At 38.1% G+C, this 26,014-nt stretch overlaps 1 protein-coding gene across 1 annotated transcript in view; it reads left to right on the top strand.

Moving 5' to 3' along the window:
- The window catches only part of SLC26A8 (solute carrier family 26 member 8), a 57,951-nt gene that overhangs the window by 6,991 nt on the left and 24,946 nt on the right, over positions 1-26,014 (top strand). The window contains exons 3-7 of the mRNA XM_081827544.1: positions 8,389-8,505; positions 9,974-10,155; positions 16,765-16,929; positions 17,626-17,775; positions 22,434-22,516. Of these exons, the coding sequence (XP_081683670.1) occupies positions 8,389-8,505; positions 9,974-10,155; positions 16,765-16,929; positions 17,626-17,775; positions 22,434-22,516 (697 nt within the window). The remainder of the gene's footprint in view (positions 1-8,388; positions 8,506-9,973; positions 10,156-16,764; positions 16,930-17,625; positions 17,776-22,433; positions 22,517-26,014) is intronic.

Here is a 26,014-nt window from a genome sequence, read left to right as displayed (position 1 = left end):
CCCTTCATTTTTGTTCTTTTTCAAAATTGTTTTAGCTATTCTTCTATATAAATTGTAGCATCAGCTTGTTTATATCTACAAAAATAAAATCCTACTGAGGGACACCTGGGTGGTTCAGTCGGTTAAGCATCTGCCTTTGGCTCAGGTCATGATCCCAGGGTCCTGGGATCAAGTCCCATATCGGGCTCCTTGCTCAGCGAGGAGCCTGCTTCTCCCTCTGCCTGCCACTCCCCCTGCTTGTGCTCTTTCTTTCTCTCTCTGACAAATAAATAAATAAAATCTTTTTAAAAAAAATCCTACTGAGATATTGGTAGCCATTGCATTAAGTCCATAGATCACTTTGGAGATAATTGATATCTTTATTATGTTACATTTCCAATCCATGATCACAGTATGTCTCTCCATTTACTTTGGTCTTCTTTGATTTCCTTCATTAGCATTTGTAGTTTTCAGCATACAGATCCTGCACATGTTTTGTTAGAATTATACCTAAGCATTTCATTTGGGAGAAGATATTGTTTGTAGTAATTAAAAACGGTTTTGGTTTCCAATTGTTCATTGTTTACATATAGAAATACAATTGATTTGTGTGTTCACCTTGTACCCTGTAACTCACTTATTAGTTCTAAGAATCTTTTGTAGATTCCTTGGGATTTACTACATTGATAATCATGTCACCAGTAAATAGGGACAGTTGTGTCCCTATTTTATGACGTTTTCTTGCTTATTGGGCTGGCTAAGACTTCCAAACTCATTATAAAGAATAAGAGTGGTAAGAATAGACATTTTTGCCATGTTCCTGATCTTAGGAGGGAAAGCATTGAATCTTTCACCATTAAGTATGATGTTCACTGTAGAATTTTTGTAGATGCCCTTTATTAGGTAGAGGAACTTTCCATCTATTCTAGCTTGCTGAGAATTTTTATCAGGAATGGATGTTGTATTTTGTCAAATGCTTTTTCTGCATTATTGATATGACCATGTGATTTTTCTCTTTAAACTGTTAGTATGGTAGATTACATTAATTGATTTTAAAATATTGAACCAGCCTTGCATTCCCAAAATAAAGGAGTACCTTTTAAAATTTGCATGTGGCAGCTATAAACCAAAATGTTCCATTTGTATCAGTACATTCACTTCCAGAAAAGTATCAGAAAGTCTCTAGAGGGCTACAATGAAAGACCTGAACTCTTGGCACTGACGTTTTAACTGTGAGTCCACTACTGACTCCCACTTATGAAAGGTCCTTCATTTATGGTCAAAATTGAGGACATACCCCTGCGAAATTACCAAATCATCATTGTAATTTCATACCAAAAGAAGAATTGCATTAGGATTTATAAGTTTACCTAGCATCCAGCATAGTATCTAGCACATAGTAGGTACTCAAGATCTTTGGTGAATAATGATAATCACATAACTACATGAATGAATGAATCTGAGCAACTCTTGCTAACTGACTAAGGGATTGTGTATTATTTTAAGTAGTGTGAATAATGAAATAATTTGTAGTATAAATAATTCAAAAGTTTTATTTACATTTGAATAGGCAGTACCTGACAACTTAATAATTTTCTTCAAATGAAACAAAAATACTACATGGTGAAGAACTTATTTAAAAAGTTCTAGATCTTCCTTACAGTAGAATTCCAATTTATAAACATAAAGAAGATAGAAAATCACCATTAGGGAAACACCACAGTAATAATTGTCATAGATAAAATCCATTAACAGATGTTAAAATTAGTGGGTGAAAGTTTGCAAACTATGTAAGGAGATTTGCATAGTTTTGAAGAATCTTCCTCAAGATATTTGCTAACTGGTTCACTACTCTACAGTAGAGAACTTGGGAGAAACAACCTGAACCAAGTGATTGATGCTATGTCCTCACCAGTAGTAAGACATATAGAGATTTATGAATCCTGTGATATGACGCACTAGGAAAGACATGACATCATGTCTGTAGTATTCTCACTAAAACCGTGTAACCTTAGTACAATCATGCAGAAACCTAAGACTATCCCCAAACGAGGGGCATTTGACAAAATAACTGATCTGTTAATACTCTTTCAAAGTGTCCAAGTCACGTAAAGACTGAGGAACTATTATAGATTGCAGGGCTAAGGAGAAATAACAACTAAATGGAATGTGGGATTCTAGATAGAGTCCTGGGACAGAAAAAGGAAATTAGTGGGAAAAGTCTTTAGTTAACTTATAATGTTAATTTCCTGATTCTGATAATTATGCTATGAATATATAAAATGTTAACATTAGGAGAAGCTAAGTAAGGGTTATATGGGAACTATTATTTTTGTAACTTTTCTTTAAGTCTAAAATTAGTTCAAAACTTAAAAATTTTTTAAGGTAGTGGAAAGTTTGGAAACTTCGTTTCCCTCTATTTCTCCACAGCCTAAGCTTAACCAAGATTAGACCACTTAGTTCTCAGATTCGTACCAAGTAATTTTCTTACTTCCCTGTATAACTTGCTAAGTTATTTGAAATCCTATATTTCAGGGCACCTGGGTGTCTCAGACAGTGCGCAGCCAGCTCTTGGTTTAGGCTCAGGTCATGATCTCAGGGTCCTGGGATTGAGCCCTGCATCAGGCTCTGCACTCAGCAGGCAGTCTGCTTGAGGATTCTCTCTCCCTCTCCCTCTGCCCCTCCCTCCTGTTTACTCTCTCTCTAAAATAAATAAATAAATCTTAAAAAAAAAAAAAAGAAACCCTATATTTCAAAAGACTTTCTCTTTGTGCTATATGTTGCTTATCAAGAATAAATAAGGGCTGGGGCGCCTGAGTGGCTCAGTCGGTTGGGCGGCTGCCTTCGGCTCGGGTCACGATCCCAGGGTCCTGAGATCGAGTCCTGCATCGGGCTCCCTGCTGCCTGTGGCTCTGCCTGCTTGTGCTCTCTCTCTCTCTCTGTCAAATAAATAAATAAAAAATATCTTAAAAAAAAAAAAAAAGAATAAATAAGGGCTGGGACACCTGACTTGTTCAGTTAGTGGAGCATGCTCTTAATCTCAGGGTCGAGGCCAAGCCCCACACTGGGCATAGAGCCTATTTAAAAAATAAATCAATAAGATATATTTTTTAAAAAGAGTAAAAAGGGGCTATTCAACATTATACTTGAATTCATAGGCAGTATATTAAAGCAAGAAAAAGAAATATAAGATATAAGGATTGTAAAGGAAGAAATAAAACTTCATTATTTATAGTTGATGATTTTTTTAAAAGATTTTATTTATTTATTTGTCAGAGAGACAGAGCACAAGCAGGGGGAGTGGCAGGCAGAGGGAGAAGCAGGCTCCCTGCTGAGGAAGGAGCCCAATGCAGGACTCAATCCCAGGACCCCAGGATCATGACCTGAGCTGAAGGCAGACGCTTAACCGACTGAGCCACTCAGGCATCCAGATGATGATTTTTTAATGAAGAAAATAATCTACAAATAAATTAATAGAATTAATAAGATTTTATCAAGTTTGCTCAATACAAGATCATATATAAAAATCAAGTATATTCTTATGTACCTGAAGGAAACAGAAAGTGAAATTTTAAAAAAGATACCATTTACCAAAGCATAATAAATATGAAATAAGTTGTAATGAAACTGAGAAAAGATATGTAAGGCCTTTTTAGAGAAATTATACTTTACTGAGTAATATTAAATAGTTAAATTATTTGAAATTAATTGAAAAAAACATGTTCAGGGGTTAGAAGACTCAATATTTAAAGATCTCAGTGCTCTCAAAATAAACTTTATAGATTCATTATTTTTTTAATGTAAATCCCAACAGGATTTTTTTAATAGAACACTATAAGCAGATTCTAAAATGAATGTGTAAATGCAAAAAAACAAGAATGGCCATATTCTTTTGAAAGAACAGCGCGGGAAGACCTGTTCCTCCAATTATCAAGACTTAATATAAAGTTATAATATTTAAGATAATGTCCACCAAAAGTAGACAGAATAAATAAACCTTCATATATGCATATATTGGAATACATGGAAGGAACATGAGCAATCTCAAGCAACTCACCACAACATGGAGTACTCTTATATACATGACATTGAGCAAAAGAAGCAGAAATAAAAATTGCATACAGTGTAACCCCATTAATATAAAATTCAAACTTAACTAAACTGTATTGTTTAGAAATATGTACACTACGGGTAAAACTATAAAGAAAAGCAAAGAAATTATTATCACAAAAGTCAGAATAATGAATACCTTTGTGGGGATAGGTAGAATTGTAATCAAAGACCTGGGTGGTGGTAACAAAGGGGTTTGTTTTATAAGTATTTATTCAGCTCAACATCTATTTTTTAAAAGATTTATTTATTTATTTGAGAGAGAGAGTGCACATGAGAGAGTGCATGAGTCGAGGGAGGGGCAGAGGGAAAGAATCCCAAGCAGACTCTTCACTGAGCACAGAGCCCAGCTCAGGGCTTGATCCCACACCCTGAGATCATGACGTGAGTTGAAAACCAGAGTCAGTCACTCAACCAATTTAACCACCCAAGCACCCCATCAACATCTATTTTAATGCACTTTCTATAGGTATGTTATATTTCACAATAAAAATAGGCATTTTTGACTAACTTATCAAAACTATTACTAAACTAATTACTACAAAATAGCAAGACAGTGTGGTATTGCAGAGATAGACAGACTAATCGAACAGAAAAGAGTCACACAAATATATGTTGCATAGTTTATATCAAATGTGTCACTATAGAAACAAACTTTTTAATGAATGATATGAAACAACTGGATACTTACATGAAAAAAACAATTTTTAGGGGCACCTGGTTGGCTCAGTCAGTTAAGTGTCCAGCTCTTGATTTCAGCTCAGATCTTGATCTCAGGGTCATGAGTTCAAGCCCCACATTGGGCTCCAGGCTGGGCGTGGAACCTACTAAAAACAACAATAACAACAACAACAAATAACAATTTTTAGACCTCTTCCTCATGCCATAAACAAAAACCTATTCCTGGTAGATTAAAGACCTAAATGTGAAAGGTAAAACAAAGATTTTTTAGGTTTATGTAGGAGAATATTTTCATGATCTTGAAGTAGAAAATGATTTCTCAAACAAGACATGAGAAGCACTAGCCTGCCTAAAAGGAAAAGACTAATAAATTGAATTAAGTAAAAGTCTTGTTCATGTAAAGACACATGAGGACTGGAAAGCAAACCACAGAATGGGAGAGATATTTGTAATACATATATCCAACAGAGGATTTAAATCTATAATATATATACTCCTACAAATCTGTAAGGAAACAACTCAATGAGACTGATCAATATTATTGACAATCAGTGAAGTGAAAAGTGAAGTTTAAATGAGTAAGACGCTAACTCATACACACTAAAAATTGAAATCTGACAGTATCATGTGCTAACACAGATGCAGATGATGGGAACTGTCACACAATGCTGGTGGGAGTGTAAATTGTATAACCATTTGGAAAACAGGTTGGCATTTTCTGGCAAATGCCCCAGCAGTTATGCTTCAGGATATAGGATCCCAAGGAACTTGTATATTGATGCACCAAGAGGCATGTACAAGAATATTCATGACAATGTTGTTCACTGTAGCCCCAAACTGGAAACAAAGACAGGAGACTGTGCAAGCCTGGAGACAAAGAAAATAGGGAGATCGCTGCCTTAGATCCTGATGGTTTTTTAGTTCTGGTTCCAGTCTCTGATGTGGCCTAACTGCCCTTTGTACTCTTTTAGTAAATTTCCTGTTTTGCTTAAGCTAATTTGAGCAATTTTTCTCTGTGTGTTGGGGGGGTTGTTTTTTTGGGGGGGTTGGTTTTTTGTGCAATCATTAGAGCCTTGCTTAGGAAAAAAAAATGTGGAAGGAGAAACTATAAATTACAAAGATTTAAGAGACCTATCAACCAATGTGAGAACCTCATTTGAGTCCTAATACAAAGATTGTAAAAGATAGTACAACATATAATAGCAAATGTTTTTTTAAAGATCACCCCAAAACCCAGCAAATCTTTGCCTGAAGGTTTCTCGTGTGGTTGTAATCAAGCTGTCAGTCATCTCAAGGTTCTACTGGGGCAGATCAGCCTTCAGGCTAACTCATGTGTTTGCTGGCAGGCCTGGGTTTCTCACCCTGTGGGCCTCTCCAAGAGCACTTGAGTGTCCTCCTAACATGGCAGCTGATGGGATCAGCTATGTGCAGAACCCCTAGTTCAAAAATTATTCAGAATTTCAAGATGGTCAGAGTAGAGCATTAAGCCAAGTGTGGAGCCTTCTAAGCCCTATTTAATTGCATAGGTCACACACTCTTGAAGCCAACGCTGGCAGGTGGTGACCTGGATGAAAGAGACAGTGAGTCAGAGAGCAACCAAGACAGAAGCCATAATCTTCTTGCAACCTACTCTCAAAAGTGACATCCTATTATTTTTGTTGTAGTCTGTTTATTAGATGCAAGTTACTAGGTCCATCCCACACTTAAGAGGTGGGGATCACACAGAGGCATGAATACCAATTAGCCATTGCAGATCATCTTAGGGGCCCTCTACCACAACCATTTATGAAATAAGCAGGGAAATTTGAACATTTACTGACTATTTGATAAAGAAACATTATTAATTTCTTAGGTATAATGATGGTATTGTAGTTAAATTAAAAGAGGGTCTTCTGGGGTGCCTGGGGGGCTCAGCTGGTTAAGAGTCTGCCTTCGGCTCAGGTCATGATCCTGGAGTCCTGAGATAGAGTCCCACATCGGGCTCCCTACTCAGTGGGAAGTCTGCTTCTCCCTCTCTCTCTCCCTCTGCCTCTGCCCCTACTTACGTTCTCTCTCTCTCAAATAAATAAATAAAATCTTTTTAAAAATAAATAAATAAAATAGAAGAGGGTCTTCTTTTGGGGCACCTAGCTGGCTCAGTTGGTAGAGTGTGAGACTCTTGATCTCGGGGTCATGAGTTTGAGCCCCACACTGGGCGTAGAGGTTACTTTAAAGATAAAAAAAGAGGGTCTTCTTTTAAAGATATATACTGAAATATCAATATATGAAATAATTTCATGTCTTGGATTTGCTTAAAAATAATATGAAGTGGGAAAGGAGTGAGGGAATAGATGAAACAAGATTGACCATGAGTTGACCACTGTTGAAGCAGGTGATAGGTATATGGGAGCTCATTATACTCTATTTTTGTATGTGTTTGAACTTCTACACACACACACACACACACACACACACAAAGCCTTGCTTGTCTAAGACACTAAATTGACTCACTGAACTTGTAACTGAATTCAGAAGAGCACACAGTAAGATGTAAATTGAAAATAGGCCCTCAGGGGTGCCTGGGTGGTTCAGTCGGTTGATCATCAGACTCTTGATTTTGGCTCAGGTCGTGATCTCAGGACCATGAGATTGAGCCACGCATGAGGCTCCATGCCGGGTGTGGAGCCTCCTCAAGAGTCTCTCTCTCGGGGCGCCTGGGTGGCTCAGTCGGTTAAGCGTCTGCCTTCGGCTCAGGTCGTGATCCCAGGGTCCTGGGATCGAGCCCCGCATCGGGCTTCCTGCTCCGCGGGAAGCCTGCTTCTCCCTCTCCCACTCTCCCTGTTTGTGTTCCCTCTCTCACTGTGTCTCTCTCTGTCAAATAAATAAATGAAAATATTAAAAAAAAAAAAAAAAGAGTCTCTCTCTCCCTCTCCCTCTGCCCCACCACCAACCCTCCCCCACCCCTGCACATGTGCATGTGTGCTCTCTCGCTCCCTCTCTTAAAAAAAAAAAAAAAAAAAAAGATAGGCCCTCAGGGCAGGAGCTGTGGGCTTGAGACATCAAAGGATGACACCATGCATGTTAATCCATTTGCTTCAAAATTTCCAAATTCTCATGGTGTTCTTGGAAAAGAAAGTAAGTATTGAAGGAGTTGTTGAAGAAAGAGACCTAAATAATTGGCATATGGAAGAGAGGAAACACATGCCAACGTGGAATCAAGCCAATTAAGCATGGTTCTTGCCTTGCTCTCCAGCTTTATTTCCAGTCCTAGAGGATTCCCCAGGGCCTTCTGCTACTAGACTAGGGGTGAAATGGGGCTGCTTCTGAGCTGTTGGAAGCAGAGGTCTTATTGTCATGGCGTCTGTTTTCCATGATTAGCATGAAGACCTTGAAGTGAGAGGTATTTGAGCCTGTGATTTAGAACTGAGGTGTAAAGGCACATGGTAAAGTGGGAGGAGAAGCTAGGTATCAAAGGAGGTAATAAAAGGGACTAGTGAAGGGCTATATGTCAAGAGATGTTGTTACCACACTCAGTCAGTGAGACACGTGGATCATTTTTATTGTAAATATTCTTTACAGTTTTTATTGAAGATGAAAAGCCAGCCTACCTTTCCTTACTTAAATTATCTTGTTTTTCAGCCCTGACGTTTAGTTTGCTGGCAAGGCAACTGATTCCTCCTCTCAATGTCTGTTATGCAGCTTTCTGTTCTTCAGTAATTTATGTCATTTTTGGATCATGTCATCAAATGTCCATTGGTGAGTTCGGCACTGGAACCACAGGTGGTGGATGGACTTTCTGCCTCAATCATTCCCTTATTGGCTAAGAACCCCAATTAAAGCTATGTTTAAGGTAGAAAAAAAGGAGGCAAAAGATGGACATTCTATCCATAGGGTGAGCGCTAAGAGTTTCGAGACTGAGCCATTATTAATGTCACCGCCAGACAAGTCAGCCAGCCAGCTGTTTCCCAAAGCAATTAGACAGCAGAGGCACTACCCTTAGTGAAATTCCCACCCACTGAAATCTGACTGCCCTCAACCCAGAAGATCCAGAGGCAAGTTTGCCAATATTCCTAGAGTGGATCCATCTTTCAGCTGGACCTATAATAACCCAAGTCCATGGGCCTACTTTATAACAACCATGTTAGCTTATTAATTTACAATGAGAAAATGCTGTCACAGTAATCAAAGCACTCAAATCCATAGGATAAGCACCTTCCTTCCCTGAGTCAAAGTCCATCTACTAATTTATAATTAGAAATAACTGTTACAGGGACCAAACTAGTTGAAGGTCATATAAGCAGCACATTTTCTTCACTTAAGTAAACCAGCATAGAAATCAAACCACAAAATGCGCAATAATCTTGGAAGGACATTGACAACATCTACTTAGTAAAGTGCCTTTTTCTTGGCTTCCCCACTGAACAACTGACCACCCAACCAACATTGATCATTTTGACAGACACACTTTTTCTCCAGATACGTTTGTATATTCAGTCTGGTTACCATCCCATTATTCTAGATGCGGAGGGCTAATCCTGCCTTTTTTTTAAGGACAATATCACATGTCTTTACTAAAATCCATTATGTGTTGATTTTACATTTGGAGACTGAGCAAACAATTTTATTCCCATATTTCCAAGTTCCTGGGGCATATTGCAATCATTTCCAAATACTGATAATAAGGCTACTAGAGTTTTGTTTCTGTTAGGCAATTTAAAGGTAAGATTTGCCTTTGCTCCTATATGTGACTATGTGGACTGGAGGACTGAATGAAATCATGTTTGAAATAGGTTTAACTCAGTGTCATTTTGCACCTAGTAAATACTTCATAAGTGATAGTTGTTATTTTTCTTATTATTATTGATTAGCTTTATTTTCTGATCCACTCCCCACAATCTCATTTACCATCTCTAAGAGCAGGTACAGTGGCTGAGCCTGATAGGCATTTCCAGCCAATTTCTCTTTGAATCCCACTCCATTTGCCCATATTGTAAAGAGGTTAATACCTGGACCACCAAGATCTAAATTCTGGGAGTTGGTCATGGCATGTGGAGCCAGAGTTCTTTTCTTTGCTCTTTCTTACTTCTCCAATGGCCACCTTCAAAAAAGAAAAGTTCTTCAGATCAAAGACAAAACAACATCAGACCATGCCTTGCTTTTGTCAAATATGTCTGGTTACCTGGATTTAAAACTGCACTTTCTGCCTCAACACCTTCTTTCATAGGTTCCTTCTTCCTTATGAGTGCTCTGATGATCAATGTCCTGAGGCTGTACCCATTCAACAATGGCCACCTGATTCTGGGAACTTTCATCAGGGATGACTTTTCTAAGCCCTCCTTCCTTGCGGACTATAACAGATCCTTGAGTGTGGTGGCATCCACAACTTTTCTGACTGGGATTATTCAGGTAGGATCTGAGTCTCTGAACCCCTGAAGAAGAAATAAATAAATAAAGGAGCTACAAATGAACCCCTTCCTTTTGTTGCTCCTGTTATCTGTTGTTATATATCTGGAACTTTTGTGGTTTATTTTTGGAAAACTTACAGGATGTGTGGATAGGCTCTCCTTAGTGACAAAACTTCTCCCCTCCTCAGAAATCATTCACCATTGATTTAGGATGAGACACTGAACATTCTCATCAGTCCCTTCTCTAAAACTAAAGAAGGGTCCTAGGGACTATGATCTAGAGTTCTATTCATGATTTCATGTTTAAAAAAAAAAAAACCTCTCTATATTCTTTCAACAAGATTAGCACTCATAGGCTCACATACTATATTTTGGGTTAAGTAAGCATTAGAGTCAGACCTGGAATCCTTTTCCTAAAATGTCAGGAGCACAGCCAAAGGACAATAATATCAATGACATATTAAAATATCAAAACTTACTTTTGGTGTGTCTTTGATTTTCTCTCAGAGTCTACCATCTAAAGCTTCACCCATTGAACTAAAGTCACATGTGCTAGCTTTATTTCTCTTTTTTTGCAACCAATCTACTCTCTAGCTAATTTTTGCTGATCTCTCCTGGGACCGTCTTTTATAAGGTAAGGTTTTACTGAAAGCCTACAAAGTCCGGCCCTGATACCAGCTATATGACTTACTTAAATCACCTTACCTTTACGGGCCTCAGTTTCCTTGTGTACAAAATGGGAATAATAACATTTATTTTGCAGGGTACTTATGAGGACTAAGTGAGAAAATACATGTAAAGCCCTCAGCGCAGAGCCTGTCACATAGTAAGCATCAGTATGTTATAACAACTGGATACAGAAATATGAATTTGGTACTTTGATAGAGACCAAAAATAAAAAAAGATGAAATTCCTGTGGTTTAAAAATTCAATCTTGTAGGAAAAGACAAAATAACAAGCAATAAGTCAGCAACCTATGAATTATCTACATAACCCTGGGCATGTTCCCTCGCTTCCTTTGAGCCTCAGTTTATTTTTCATCTAATGAAGGAGGAGACATTCCATTTCCAGGAAGATGAAATAGATGTACTTTTCCCTATTCCTCCTGTTGAGTACAACTAAAAACCTTGGAACGTTATATATAACACAAACATAAGAGACTCTGAAAAGTGGAAAGAAGAAGGCAAACTGGCTCAGAACCTCCGAATCCAAGGAACAACGTAGTGGTGAGTTTCCAGGGTTTTCTTTTTCCTCTTATATTTCAAACTTGGTGCTGAAGAAGCCAGAAACCCAAAATGCTAATACCTGTGCGTGCACATACACACACAGCCCTAACAGAAGTCTGTTCTTTATAGCCACGGCACCAAAAAAGGCTAGCAAGGTTGAAAACTTTTACATAATAACTACTATACTCCAGACAAACACCAAGGAAAAACAAAACAAAACTGTGGTATCAACGCCCTCATGCCAACAAAAGCCAACTGAAGACCTAGGCTTTCACCCTTACCCACCTGTAATGAAGTGCCCACCCACCCTCCAACTGGGATGTTGTCAGAGAAGGCCAAGTAGGGAGTCAAGACTTTCATTCCCACTGTGCAGTAATGAGACCCCCTTCCTACTCCTTGCTAGGGTGGTTGTCAGAGATGGCCTAGTGAAGAAGACAACCCCCTCTGTTGTAGTGTCAGTGGAGGCCAAGTGGGAAGAAGTAAGGCATTCCTGTCTCTTCCAGCCAGGATAATATCAGCAGAGGGCTAGTGGGGAGCCAGAACTCCCACCTCTGCCCAGCAATAATGAAGAGTCCTTACTGCCACAGCTGTTGGCGGAAACTTAGGGGATAAGCTGGACTTGTGCATCTACAGGCAGTAACGAGATGGCACCTGCCCCCTCCCCTGCCATCACTTTGTCAAAATAAGCGAGCTACAACAGAAGGTTTAAATAAGATCCAGTGTCTCGTAGCATAGTGCCCAAAGTGTCTATCATTGAACTTAAAATTCCTTGTCTTATCAAGAACCAGAAAAATCTCAACTTGAATGAAAAAAGACAATAAAAAGATGCCAACACTGAGATGACAGAGATGTTAGAATTATCTGGCAAAGATTTTAAAGCAGCCATCCTAAACATGCTTCAGCAAGCAACAATGAACATGCTTGAAACAGTGAGAAAATAGAAAGTCTCAGCAAATAAACAGAAAATATGAAGAAGCAAATGGAAATTTTCAAACTGAAGAGTACAATAACCAAAATTAAAAATTCAAAGGATGGGCTCAATAGCAGAATAGAGGAGGCAGGAAAGAATGAATGAACTCAAAGAAAGAACAATGGAAATTGCCCAATCAGAACAACAGAGAGAAACAGACAAAAAATAATGAACAGAGCCTCAGGGACAAGTAGGGTGATAACAAAATATCTAATATTCATATCATAAGAGTCCCCAGAAAGAGAGGAGAAAAAAGATGGGGCTGAATTACTTGAAGAAATAACAGCTAAAAACTCCCCAAATTGGCAACAGATATAATCCTATGGATTCGAGAGGCTGAGAAAATTTCAAACAAGATAAATCCATAGAAATCCACCCTAAGACAAATCAGAGCCAATCTTCTGGAAACTAAAGACAATGAAAAAAATCTTGAAAGCAGTAAGAGAAACACTTTACCTATGAGGTGAGGGAGGTGAGCGACTCAAATGACAGCAGATTTCTTTTTTTTTTTTTTAAGATTTTATTTATTTATTTGACAGAGAGACACACAGCAAGAGAGGGAACACAAGCAGGGGGAGTGGGAGAGGGAGAAGCAGGCTTCCCGCAGAGTGGGGAGCCCAATGCAGGGCTCGATCCCAGGACCCTGGGATCAGGACCTGAGCCGAAGGCAGACGCTTAACAACTGAGTCACCCAGGCGCCCCTGACAACAGATTTCTTATCAGAAACCATAGAATCCAGAAGGAAGTTGCACAATATTTTCTGTTTGCTAAAAGCAAAGAACTGTCGATCCAAAATCATATACCCAGTGAAAATATCCTTCAAGAATCAAAGGTTAATCAAGACATTCTCAAATGAATGAAAACTAAAAGAATTTGCTACCAGCAGACCTACCCTAAAAGAATGGTGAATGGAATTTCTCTGAATAGGAAATGATAAAAGAAAGAATCTTGGAACATCAGGAAGGAAGAAAGAACAAAGGAAAGAGTACAAATATGGATAAATATAATAGATTTTCCTTGTCCTCTTGTGCCTTCTAAATTATGTTTGATGGTTGAAATGAAATTATAACACTGTGATGTGGTTCAAAATGTATGTAGAAGAAATATTTAAAACAATTACCATGGACCCCTGAACAACATGAGTTTGAACTTCACAGGCCCACTTATATGCAGATTTTTAAAAATAAATACAGTACAGTATTGTAAATGTATTTTCTCTTCCTTATGATTTTCTTGATAACATTTTCTTTTCTCTATCCTATGTTACTGTAATAATATAGTATGTAACACATATACCAAATATACGTTAATCATCTCTTTATGTTATTGGTAAGGCTTCCAGTCAACAGTAGGCTAATAGGAGTTAAGTTTTGGGGGAATCAAAAGTTATACATGGGGGGAGGGCACCTGGGGGGCTCAGTTGGTTAAGCGTCTGCCTTTGGCTCAAGTCATGATGCCAGGGTCCTGGGATCAAGCCCCGCATCAGACTCCCTGCTCAGCTCAGCAGTCTGCTTCTCCCTCTCCCTCTGCCCCTCCCCCTGCTCGTACTTTCCCTCTCTCAAATAAATAAAATCTTAAAAAAAAAAAAGTTATACATGGATTTTCAACTGTGGGGGGGGTGCCCCTAACCCCTGTGGTATTCAAGGGTCAACTATAGTTTTGTAAGATGTTACCATTGGGGGGAACTGAGTAGAGTACACCAGATTTCTCTGTAATGTTTCTCACAACTGCATATCAATTTACAGTTATCTAAAATAAAAAGTTTAGATTTTAAAAAGTCTGTACTAGAAAATAATAGATAACATTTATTGCTGTGTATTAGTCACTGTTCAAAAACACTTTACATGTATCCATCTCGTTTGATCCTTGCAACTCCTTGTATGAGGGTAGGTATTACTATGATCCATATTTTAAGGGAAAAAAGGTATAGAGAGGTTAAGTGAATTGCCCAAGGTGACACAGCCAGTAAGATCCCAAACTGGGAATTAGGCTCAGGGTTGTCTACCTCCAGAATCTGCACTTTAGATAATTTTAAAGTGCAAATTAATATTAATAAAAGTGAAGTGTTCAGTGTCAAAACAATGTGAAGTACAGGAATAACCTTTAGTTGGTTGGAGTTGTCTGTGAAGGAAACAACCGTGTACTGAGACTTTTCTTCATTCACTGAACATTTAGTACTTGCTTTCTATAAGAATGGCCAATAGGTTTCATGTCATAGTCCAACTCTGATGGATTGACATTGGCTGCCTAGAAAATTAGGTTAACACAGATTCTGATGCCACATTACAGTTGAGCAAGAAAGAGTTTTATGGTTATAGATATTTGCCACTTACAAAGTGGAAGGAAAGAGATGGCATGAAGAATGAGTGATAATGTATGTGCATCTGTCACTATTCTCAGATTTAAGTGTTTTACATGTATTATACAATGTAATCCATACAAAACACTGCATGTTGAGTATTATTCACTTTTTATAGATGAGGAAACAGGCTCAGAGAGTTGAGTTAACTTGTCCAAGCTCACACAGCCAGTGAGTGGCAGAACCAGGATTGAAGCCAAGTTCTTCCTCCCTAGGAATCATGCTCTTTTCAGCACATCTCCTGAAGAGGAATTTTATTGAGCTCTTGAAAGAGATGATGGACATGGATTGGCAGAAATAGCAAAAAAAAGAGGGATTCATGCATAAGCACAGAAATAGAAATCAACCAGTCACACAAAAGACAGGAAGCTGACTGGCGCGATTAGAGTAACAGAACATTATGGACAGTAATGACCAGAGATTGTAGAGAGACAGGGCTCAACTGACTGAAAGCTTGGAAACAAAAGCTTTTAAACCTCAAAGATTTACTCTTCCAAGTTTGTTTTCTGAGAGCTTCTAGTGCAGTGGAAGGTGCAGCTAACAATAGTAGGCTTCAAGACTTATCTTTCCCCATCTTCTTCATTAGGCTGTGCAAGTTTTCTTAACCTACTTTCTTAAGGGGAATGGGGCTCACCCTCTATCCATAATTTTCTAATTGCTTTTTATTATAAAAGATGGAGGGCACCTGGCTGGCTCAGTCAGTAGAGCATGTGACTCTTGACCTCAGGGTCGTGAGTTCAATCCCCACATTGGAGATAGAGCCTACTTGGGGTGGGGGGTGGGGGGGAATAGATGGATATGTATATTGCAAGAGTCTCTAATAAAAAAAAGTGCATAAATCTTAAAATATTGCCCCAACCTTTTTTAAACATTTTGTTTATTTATTTATTTGAGAGCAAAAGAGGGCATGAGCTGGGGGGAAAGGCAGATGGAGAGGGAGAGGCAGATGGAGAGGGAGAGGTAGACTCCCCGCTGAGCAGGGAGCCTCCTGTTGGGCATGATCCCAGAATCCTGGGATCAGGACCTGAGCTGAAGGCAGACGTTTAACTGACTGAGCCACCCAGGCACCCCAATATTGCCCCAGCCTTTAATCCCATTCCCCAAAGTTATCTTCTATTAATAGTTTGGGGTCTACCCTTTTAGATCCTTTGTATATTTAAAAATACGTATATATAATATACATATATAACTTAAATATTATATATGCATGTGTACATATAAAATACTATATTGTAACCTTATATTTAATGTATAATTTGTGGTATATGTAATTATATATAAATATAGAATTATATGTAATTATATACGAATATATAATCAGATAAATTATATAAATTATTATTATATAACATACATAATTACATTTATTTATGTAACATAAATATATAAATTATGTATTAAATGTAATATAATATTTTACATGTACTATGCATATATAATATATAAATTATATTTATTATGTATACTGGATTTATAGAAACTGAATTTACGTCTTATATATGTTATATAATATATACATATTATCTATTATATATATAATCCTGAAGACATAAATTCAGTTTAACCATTCTTAGTAAAGATAAAAGTCAAAGGCCGAGGAGTTTGAGCTGGAACCCGGGGGTTTTTTAACCTGTCTTTTCCTTTGTGAAAAGCCGCATTCCTCGCAGGGATATTAACATCTCCTGAAAAGGGCTATCAAAGCTTTTAACAAAAGGGCCCTTAAAAAGGCAAAAGCTTGTTCTGATCACCACTTGGTCACTGTTAACCTCACATTAATAAGGTCAATAGATTCTAGGGCAAGAACTTAAGCTTAAGTGCTCCTGAAGCAAGAAGGAAGTGTGGTCTAGCGCGGGTGCGGAGAGCTCCTGAATCAACACCAGGGACGTAGCTCGTCAATTTCAGTAGCTGAGAAAAAGAGAGACGGAAGAGTTACCCAAAGGGCTTAACTGAACTTTTTTGTCGGAAACCTCCTGGAGAGCGCCTAATTGATGCCTTTGTTGGTTTGGTGACATTCTGTCTCACTCTGGTTTTCTTTTCCATCTGAACCTCCTGCAGCTATCAATGGGCTTGTTAGGTTTTGGCTTCGTGGCCACGTACCTTCCGGAGGCTGCAATCAGCGCTTACCTGGCTGCCGCGGCTTTACACATTATTCTGTCCCAACTGACTTGCATCTTCGGGATTATGATTAGTTTCCACGCTGGTCCCATCTCCTTCTTCTATGTGAGTAATTTCTACCCTCACCCCGAGACACAGGTGCCCCTCGCCTTGCCTCCAAAAGGAAGTGGACCCGAGTGGAGAGACTGCTGCAGAGGCGGCTGGGTCAACAAGGTCTTAGAAATAATTTCATCTCTTCTAGATTTACAGTCTTAATTAATTGCAGATGCCGGTGGGATCACGTTCTCAGTTGCACTAACCATTTTGCCCAGTCCTTTAAACAAACATGATTTACATTAAAATTAGGTTTTTAAAATACTGTAACGTATCATAATGCTTCCTATTAATTGCCTCATAGCAGACCTGTATCCTAAAACATCTAAAGAATATAAAATGCTACGTAGTCCCTTAATGCAAGAATGGCATAGGAGCCGTACTAAAGATCATCAATGGTCTAGAAAAATTAGTAAAGAATAGGCTGATAAACAGAACTGCTGGGTCCTTTCCCTTACACTGAAACATGTAAAGTGTATTTTCTCCTTATCGGGCATTATTATCTTTTAATATCTCTTTTTCAACTTAAAAAAAAATGTATATCCTCCCATTTGCCCTCACTGTGCTAGTAATGCTCATAAAGACATTTGTGCCCAGAGACACTGCCTAGGGATTTCTTTTTGAACTAATCTAGAGAGAGTGTCATTTTTTAGATAAAGGCAATTATCATACCCCCTTCTAAGCCTTTGTAATTTTGTTTTCTTTCAGAACATAGTTAACTACTGTGTAACCCTCCCAAAAGCTAATTCTACCAGCATCCTACTATTTCTAACTGCTGTTGTTGTGCTGAGAATCAACAAATGTATCAGAATTTCTTTCAGTCGGTACCCAATCGAGTTTCCCATGGAAATTTTTCTGGTAGGTATTTTGATGCTCCAAATTCATGGTTTAGATCATTTAAAAGACCTACTTTCTAAAATTAATTAATTATTAATTAATTAAAAACCAAGCAAACTAGAAAGGGAAAGGATTAGAGGAGACTATAAAAATAATGATTTTTTAAAAACATGTTGAATTGTGACAAAGTGGAATACATTTAATTTTAAATACTAGCTTATATTTGTAAAACATGCTTATTTTTAAAGTAAATTTCTCTATTGCCTCTTTCATACTATTTCAGAAATAGGGTTTTTCTCTTATGGAAATAACCCAGGTTCATTCTAGCTTTTTTTTTTTTTTTTTTTTTTTGAGAGAGAGAGAGGGAACAGGCAGGGGTAGGGGCAGAGGAAGAGGGAGAAGCAGACTCCCTGATGATCAGGGAGCCCAATGCGGGGCTCGATCCCAGGACCCTGAGATCATGACCTGTACTGAAGGCAGACACTTAACCAACTGAGCCACCCAGGTACCCCTCATTCTAGCAACTTTGAAAAACATAAGAAAAAAAACGGAAGAAAAGAAATTTCTACACCCCCCAAAGTCAATTACAATTGATAATTTTGGGTTTTCAGTTATTCACTGTTTTCTTCCTTCAAATATATATTGACAGGCCTATGCTCGGTGAATTTCCGTCTTCTTCTATGTAGAATGTTGTTCCTATTTTATATATTTTTTTTAAGATTTTATTTTTAAGTAATCTCTACCCCTAATGTGGGGTTTGAACTCACAACCCTGAGATCAAAAGTCGCATGCTGTACCGAGCAAGCCAGGCTGGTGCCCCTGTTTCTACTTTAATAGTGTTGCCATCATACTGTTATTCAGCCTCCTTTCATTCTCACTATGCTACAGTAGAGAAATTGAGGGAGATGAGATCTTAAATGGATTGCCTAATCCATGTCATTAGTAAGCAGCAGAGCTGTGGCTCACCACTATCTAATGATAACATTTCTTCTTTCTTTAAGAAAAATCTACTGATAAAACTTATCTTTTGCAGTTATGATTAACATTTTTACAATGATAAAGATATTTTCATAAATAAAGCTCAGGCTTTTAAAGTCAGCATTTCTCATATTAGGATTGCTGAACCCTTGGGTGTCCACAAGAATGAATTTCCCCTTAAGAAGTGTTCTGTTGCAGAGATGCTTAAAGTTCACCAAATGTCCACATGTTGCCCTATATTTCCCAGCTGCCCTGTAGTTAGTCAGGGCCAGTGACTTTGGGGCCAAAGCTTTCTCTTATAGAAAGCGTGTGAGTCCCCATGTTCTTTCTCTCCCTGCTGTGGTAATCATAGGGCTGCATGTTGAAATAATAGGGTCCCCAGGTGGAATTAGCCTGGATCTCCGAGGCACTGTTTGCAAAGAAGTTGCCCCAGAGAGACACTGACCCACAAGAGACTATATGTGGGCAAAAAAATAACACTAAGGTCTCATGATTTGTATGCCACAGCATAACCTATAGAATAGGTCTATACTAAAGCTCTAAATAATCCAGGTCTATACTCTGCATGATTAAAAGAGTATGGGAATTGCTTTGGAAGTTGAGAACAAGCTCTGTCTTACAACTGTTGTCTACTTCTTGTGGAGGTGTGTATTCTTTCTTCCTTGGAGTAGTTGAAAAGCTATTAATTCATAAAGGCCAGAAACTGAAAGACTAGTTTTATCAAAGACTTCCCAAATCCTGTACATAAATAATGGTGCCCTAGAGCCTAAGGGACAACGTGCAGATGGAGTTTGGGGAGTGGAATCAGGGCCAACCTCTCCTTTTCACGGAACCCAGCTCAGCTTTGACACCTTAAGAAGCTGAGGCTTTGGAGTCACCAGCAGATGGCATATGTGATGCAGATATTGGTGTTCTCTCTTTTAATTTCAGCTTTTTTGAGGTGTAATTGATATAAAGTGTACATCATGGTGATTTCACATGCATATACACTGTGAAAGGATTTGCCCATCTAGTTAATTAACACTTCCATCTTGTTTATTTATCTTGTGTGTGTGTGTGTGAGTGAGAGAGAGAGAGAGAGAAACAGAGAGAACATTTAAGTTCTATTCTTAGCAAATTTCAATTATACAACGCAATGTTATCTGCTATAGTCACCATGCATTACATTACATCTTCAGACCTTATTCATCTTAAATGTGAATGTTTGTACATTTTTATCAACCTTTCCCCATTTCCCCCAGCCCCTAGCTCCTGGCAACCCTTTTCTACTCTCTGTTTCTGTGAGTCTGACTGTTTTGTTTTTGCTTTTAGATTCTATATGTAAGTGATACCATATAGTATTTGTCTTTCTCTGTCTGGCTTTTGTCACTTAGCATATTGCCCTCCAGGTCCATCCACATTGTGGCAAATCAGCCCTCTTTTTTTTTTTTTTTTAAGATTTTATTTATTTATTTGACCAAGAGAGACACAGCAAGAGAGGGAACACAGCAGGGGGAGTAGGAGAGGGAGAAGCAGGCTTCCTGCCGAGCAGGGAACCCGATGCGGGGCTTGATCCCAGGACCCTGGGACCATGACCTGAGCCGAAGGCAGTCGCTTAATGACTGAGCCACCCAGGCGACCCAAATCAGCCCTCTTTTAAGAGACATCAGCAGCAGGGATCATAGTGATATTCCCTCAAGCAACCTCAAAGGCAATGAACATTAACCAGAGTGATGGGGAAAGGTGAGAAGTAAGATTATAGAGGATTCTCTGAGTTGACTATGGCTGACAGATTGGTTTGGGAGCCATAGTTAAGACATTCCTTTTGGGGAGTGCTATAAATAATTAGGATGCACCATGGAGTGAAGTGGGGGAGGAAACTGAGATCCAGCAATAAAAGTCAGTGAAGACTTAGAATTGTTGCAGTTTAGACATTACACTTTTTTGTGAATTAATTTATACTCAAAGCTTATCAAAGCCTGCAATACATTACTTATACACATGTCAAGCAAGTCAAGTGATCAGGATCACTGTCCCCCAAGTAGCAAGGATTAGAGATGTCGTCTAGAACTGGGAAAAGACCTGCATGTTTTCCCTGGCAGTGAGGCAAATGGGAGAGGGAGGATGAAAGTTGCTATGCCCTAGGGTGTAAAAAGCTTCTCACTGCACCCACCAAGACATTTACTGTTTAGACGTGCTGGAGAAAACTGCACACACCCACCAATCTGTCCTTAACACACTAGTGTCAAATAGTAAGGGAAAGTTTCAAGGCAATATCTGGGATCCAGATAGAATATACTGACAATTCAAGAATCCTATGGCTCTAAGAAATTATACATATTATATGTTCATAATTTATATATATATATATATGAGTGTGTATTTGTGTATGGGTTTATTTAAGTTGTATAGCAAACACCAAACAAGCATCAAAATAGTTGTCTTTGGGTGATTTGCTTCTGCTTTTTAATTTTTCATATTTTCTCCATGTTCCTTTATTAGCAAGCATCACCTTTATATTGGAAATAAAAAGAGATCCTTGGCCAGTTTCCACACTTCTTGTCCCTTAACTATATAAAGAATAAAACTTTTCTCTGACTCAAGCTATGATCCAGATTTTCCTTTCCCTTCTGACCTGTAAGTTTCCCAGGGGTCTTCATCAGATCACAGCATCATAGGTAAACAAATTGCTATTCTGCTCAGTGTCTGAACTCTCAGCAGAGGCTGGGAAAAGATTTATGTGCTAATAGGGAGAATGGGGTAAAGCAGCTATCTATGACCTGGGCATCGAGTTCTTTTGTCTCTGGCTTAATTTGCTTTGGTGTGAGGTCTCTATAAGGTGTAAAGGCTGCTAGGTTGTCTATTTTGTCACTAGTTGAAATGGAAAGGAGACTTGCTATTTTAGGAGTAAATAAAAGGGAGATAAAAAAAAAGCAAGTCATGGGATGCCTGGGTGGTTCAGTCTGTTGAGCATCTGCCTTCGGCTCAGGGTCCTGGGATCGAGTCCTGCATCAGACTCCCTCCTCAGCGGGGAGCCTGCTTCTCCCTCTGCCTGCTGCTAACCCTGCTTGTTCTCTCTCTCTGACAAATAAATTAATAAAATCTTTAAAAAAATATATGATTCTCAGTATACCTCAACAATCCCCCAAAGCCTTATTTATATTGGTACAGTGTCCCTAGATCTAAAAACTTTTACAACATGTTTATATTTGGTCTAGATGTTCCAAGTTGGTGAAGACATCAATTTGTTCCCATTGTTATATCAGAGACCAAGGCTGAAATTGCTTTTCATTCTGGCTACAATGCTAAAAAGAGCTTAGGGAGGGGCATCTGGGTGGTTCAGTCAGTTAAGCTTCCTACTCTTGGTTTCTGCTCAGGTCACCATCTCCTGGGATGGAGCCCCCAGTTGGGCTCCACACTCAGTGGGGAATCTGCTTGAGAATCTCTCTCTCCCTCTGCCCCTTCCCCTGACGTGCTCTCTCTCTCTTTCAAATAAATAAATAAATCTTGAAAAAAATAAAAAGAGCTTAGGGAGCCAAGAGTCAGAGAAAATTTCCGCCTTTCTTACTCGACTGAACTGGCCCCGCCTCTCTCTCCCACTTTCAGGCATAGGGACTGCCACATATTTCATTCCCTGTCTTGCCAAGGCTATAAGCACCTCTGCTCCTGGAAGCAGTTCATAATTTTTAGATGATCACATGCATTTTTTTAAACCCCTACAGATTCTTGGCTTCACTGCATTTGCAAACAAGATAAGCATGGCCACAGAAACCAGCAGGATGCTCATTGATATGATTCCTTATAGGTCAGTAACTCCACTTTTCAGGATTACTTTTCCCTTTCTGTTACCTTTGCTTAGCCTCTGACCACACAGCCTGATTGGTATTCTCTACTAGCAGCCTGGCCACAGACAAATTTGGGTTATGGGCTCAAATTCATTTTAGAATACCGAGGTTCATGAAAGAAGATGGGCTAGGACAACGCTTTGTTTCTCTGGGCAGCCTCATACTCTCTTCCCATAATTGAGCCAATTCCCCTTACACGAGTAAACGGTTGGATGCACTGGGTACCAGAGACATTCACACAGTTTTTTCACAGTACATCACAGGCCTTCTCAACCTCCGTACCTATCTAGCTCTCAAGGATGGAACAAGAGAGGCCTCTGTTTTCCTGGCCTCTCTCCTAGAGCTCAGTGCTCAGGAGTGTTCCCCTGTCTTCACCCACTTCGACTGAATCGGTGTCCTTGAGAAGCATTATTTCATTGCTCTGAGTAGAAAGCTGTCTTCAAATAGTCTGCCATATGGAGTTCTTAAGGACTTGGAATGAATTTACATTATAATTCCTACCAGTGACCATGGGTCACTCTTGCTCTTCTCTTAGGAAATTTTAGTTCCTGTAACCTTGATCAGATGAATCACTTTAGCTAAGAAAGGCAATACATTGCACTTTCTTGACTCACAGGCAGGCTTTTGAAGAGCCTTATTTCCTTATGCTGTTCAGTGGGGAATACTGCAAAGAGTCAGTGATACTGGCAAATTCCGGGAGAATACAACATAGGCTGCTTCAATGAAAGCAGACTGGATTAGTCTCATGTCCTACCAGTTCTCCATGAAATCCGATGATGACTAAATCATTTGCAATTCTGTTCAATTAAAAAAAAAATGTGAGCAGACCACCTAGGTGCCAGGGAATGCAATGGTAAATGAGACTGACTCTGCTCTCAGAAAAAAATAACAAGAATAACAATGACATTGATGGTAATTATTTTATTTCATTTGCACCTCATAGTAATACTCCTTTTTATGGCTGAAGAAACTAAGGTTTACCAATTTAAATTACTCATCCACTATCACACAGTTGGTCAGGGGCAGAGCTATTTTTGAACCCCTTTCTATTTAATTCCAAAATCTATGATTGTAATCCCTCTATTGATGACTTAAAAACCATATGGTCAACTTTTGCTTATTTCATTGCAAGATTCAGGGTATAGATAGACAGGTAAGCATTTCAAATTTCTAATTTTAGGTATTGCTTTTTTTTTTTATGTATTCCTTTGAACTTCCCTTTTTATTATATGTTTATCCAAGGTTGCTAAAGATTAGAAAAATTGAACAATTTAAATTAGTTCTTTCTGTGTCCATGTCTCCTGGTAACCTAAAGTGCTAACAAAAGAATTAAATGTTAGAGAACAGCAGAAAGGAAAAACAGTAGTTTGTGTTAGCATACTAAATATTTAAGGCTTACTAACATAGATTTGGGCAATAAATTCCATTTACTGTTTACCTCCTTGGGATAGCCACATTTTTCTCTAATTTCTTAAAAGTACAAAAAGGGAAAATTTAACAAAAGGTTAAATATCTGCCTTTGAGCATTGTTATATTTCTATCTAGCTCATTACCTGGAAAACACCTAGGTGCTTGTAAGTTATAAGTATATTTTAAATAGAGAACTAAAACAGACATAGTTTGATGGTGAAGAAAAAGATATTCAAAAATAGGAATTTAGATTCCTGTACATAATAATGATGAGAAATAGGAAGACAGGAGGAGATAGTACTTTGAGGTGCTAGAAGGGATGCTTCCTACTCTAAGGAAAATAAAACTGAAAATGCATAAGCTCATAACATTTAATTAGATGAGGGATTAAATATAAATATATCACAAAATATATTTTAAAATAATTTTCCCAAGTGTATTTAACACATTGTTCATTTTACTGAATTTGGGTTTTACACAAGATTTGGAAGTCAGTTATTGACTCCTATATCTGTGTCTTGATGAAATGATAAAGATAATTAGAAGAATAAACATTTCAAATAGTAAACTTCATCTAAAACATTTCAATGATTTTTTTTTTTTACTTAGAAAATAAACCTAGAGATATAGAAACCAAAGCATATGTGTGCGTCCAAAATCAGTTTGAAGGATTATTCTATGGATCTATGGGAAAACAATACTGCCCCCCAAATCATGAAGATTTCTTTTCCTTTTTTGGTCTGTTAATATCATGATTGATTTTTGAATGTTAAATCAACATTGATTGCATCCTCGGATAAACCTCACTTGGTAATGATGTATTATTATCATTCTATATATTGATTTGCTAAAATGATGTTAAGAATTTTTGCATTTATGTATATGAAGGATATTGGCCTGAGAGTTTCTTTTCTTATAATATCTGTGTCTGGCTTTAGTATCAGAGTGTTGTAGACATTATAAAAGGATTTGGGATGTATTGTCTCATCTTTAATTTTTGGAAGAGTTTCTATAGAATTGGCATTATTTATTTCTTCATGGTAGAATTCATCAGTGAAGATATTTAGGCCTGAAGTTTTCATTGTGGGAAGGTTCTTAACTACAAATTCAATTTTTAATACGCTATTTATTAAGTACAACTACTATTAAATTACATAAACATTCTCTGCAATTCAGGTTATCTATTTCTTCTTGAGAGTACTCAATTTATTTTATTTTATTTTTTTTAGTACTCAATTTTGGTGACTCAAAGAATTTGCCCATTTAATCTAAATTGTCAAATATATTGGCAAAAATTATTTATAATATTCTCTTACTATCTTGTTTTAATAACAGCTTTATGAATTTATAATTCATATATCATAAAATTCACCATTTTAAAGTGTACACTTCAATTTTTTACTATATTCTTGAAGTTGTACAACCATCATTGCTATCTAATTTTAAAATATTTTATCTCACCCCCAAATAGAAGCCCTGTCCCATTTGTCCCCCTCCACAGCCCTTGGCTACCACTTAATCTACTTTCTTTTATTTTAATTTTAATTTTTTAGTTTAAGTAAACTCCATACCATACATGGGACTTGAACTCACAACCCCAAGATCAAGGGAGTCACGTGTTCTGACTGAGCCAGTCAGGCGCCCCTTAATCTACTTTCTACCTCTAGGGATTTGCCTCTCCTGCAATGGAATCATAAAATGTGTGGTCTTTTGACTCTAGCTTCTTTCACTTAGCATAATGTTTTCAAGATTCATCCATATTATGTCAATGCTACCTAGAGCAATCTACACATTCAAAGCAATCCCCATCAAAATACCATCCACTTTTTTCAAAGAAATGGAACAAATAATCCTAAAATTTGTATGGAACCAGAAAAGACCCCGCATAGCCAGAGGAATGTTGAAAAAGAAAAGCAAAGCCGGCGGCATCACAATTCCGGACTTCAAGCTCTATTACAAAGCTGTCATCATCAAGACAGTATGGTACTGGCACAAAAACAGACACATAGATCAATGGAACAGAATAGAGAGCCCAGAAATGGACCCTC

This window comes from Leptonychotes weddellii, chromosome 8, assembly GCF_054177405.1.
Source record: "Leptonychotes weddellii isolate Sample4059 chromosome 8, ASM5417740v2, whole genome shotgun sequence".
Lineage (NCBI taxonomy): Eukaryota > Metazoa > Chordata > Mammalia > Carnivora > Phocidae > Leptonychotes > Leptonychotes weddellii.
The sequence above is the reverse complement of the archived record's forward strand: the minus strand, read 5'-3'. Positions and strand labels throughout refer to the sequence as shown.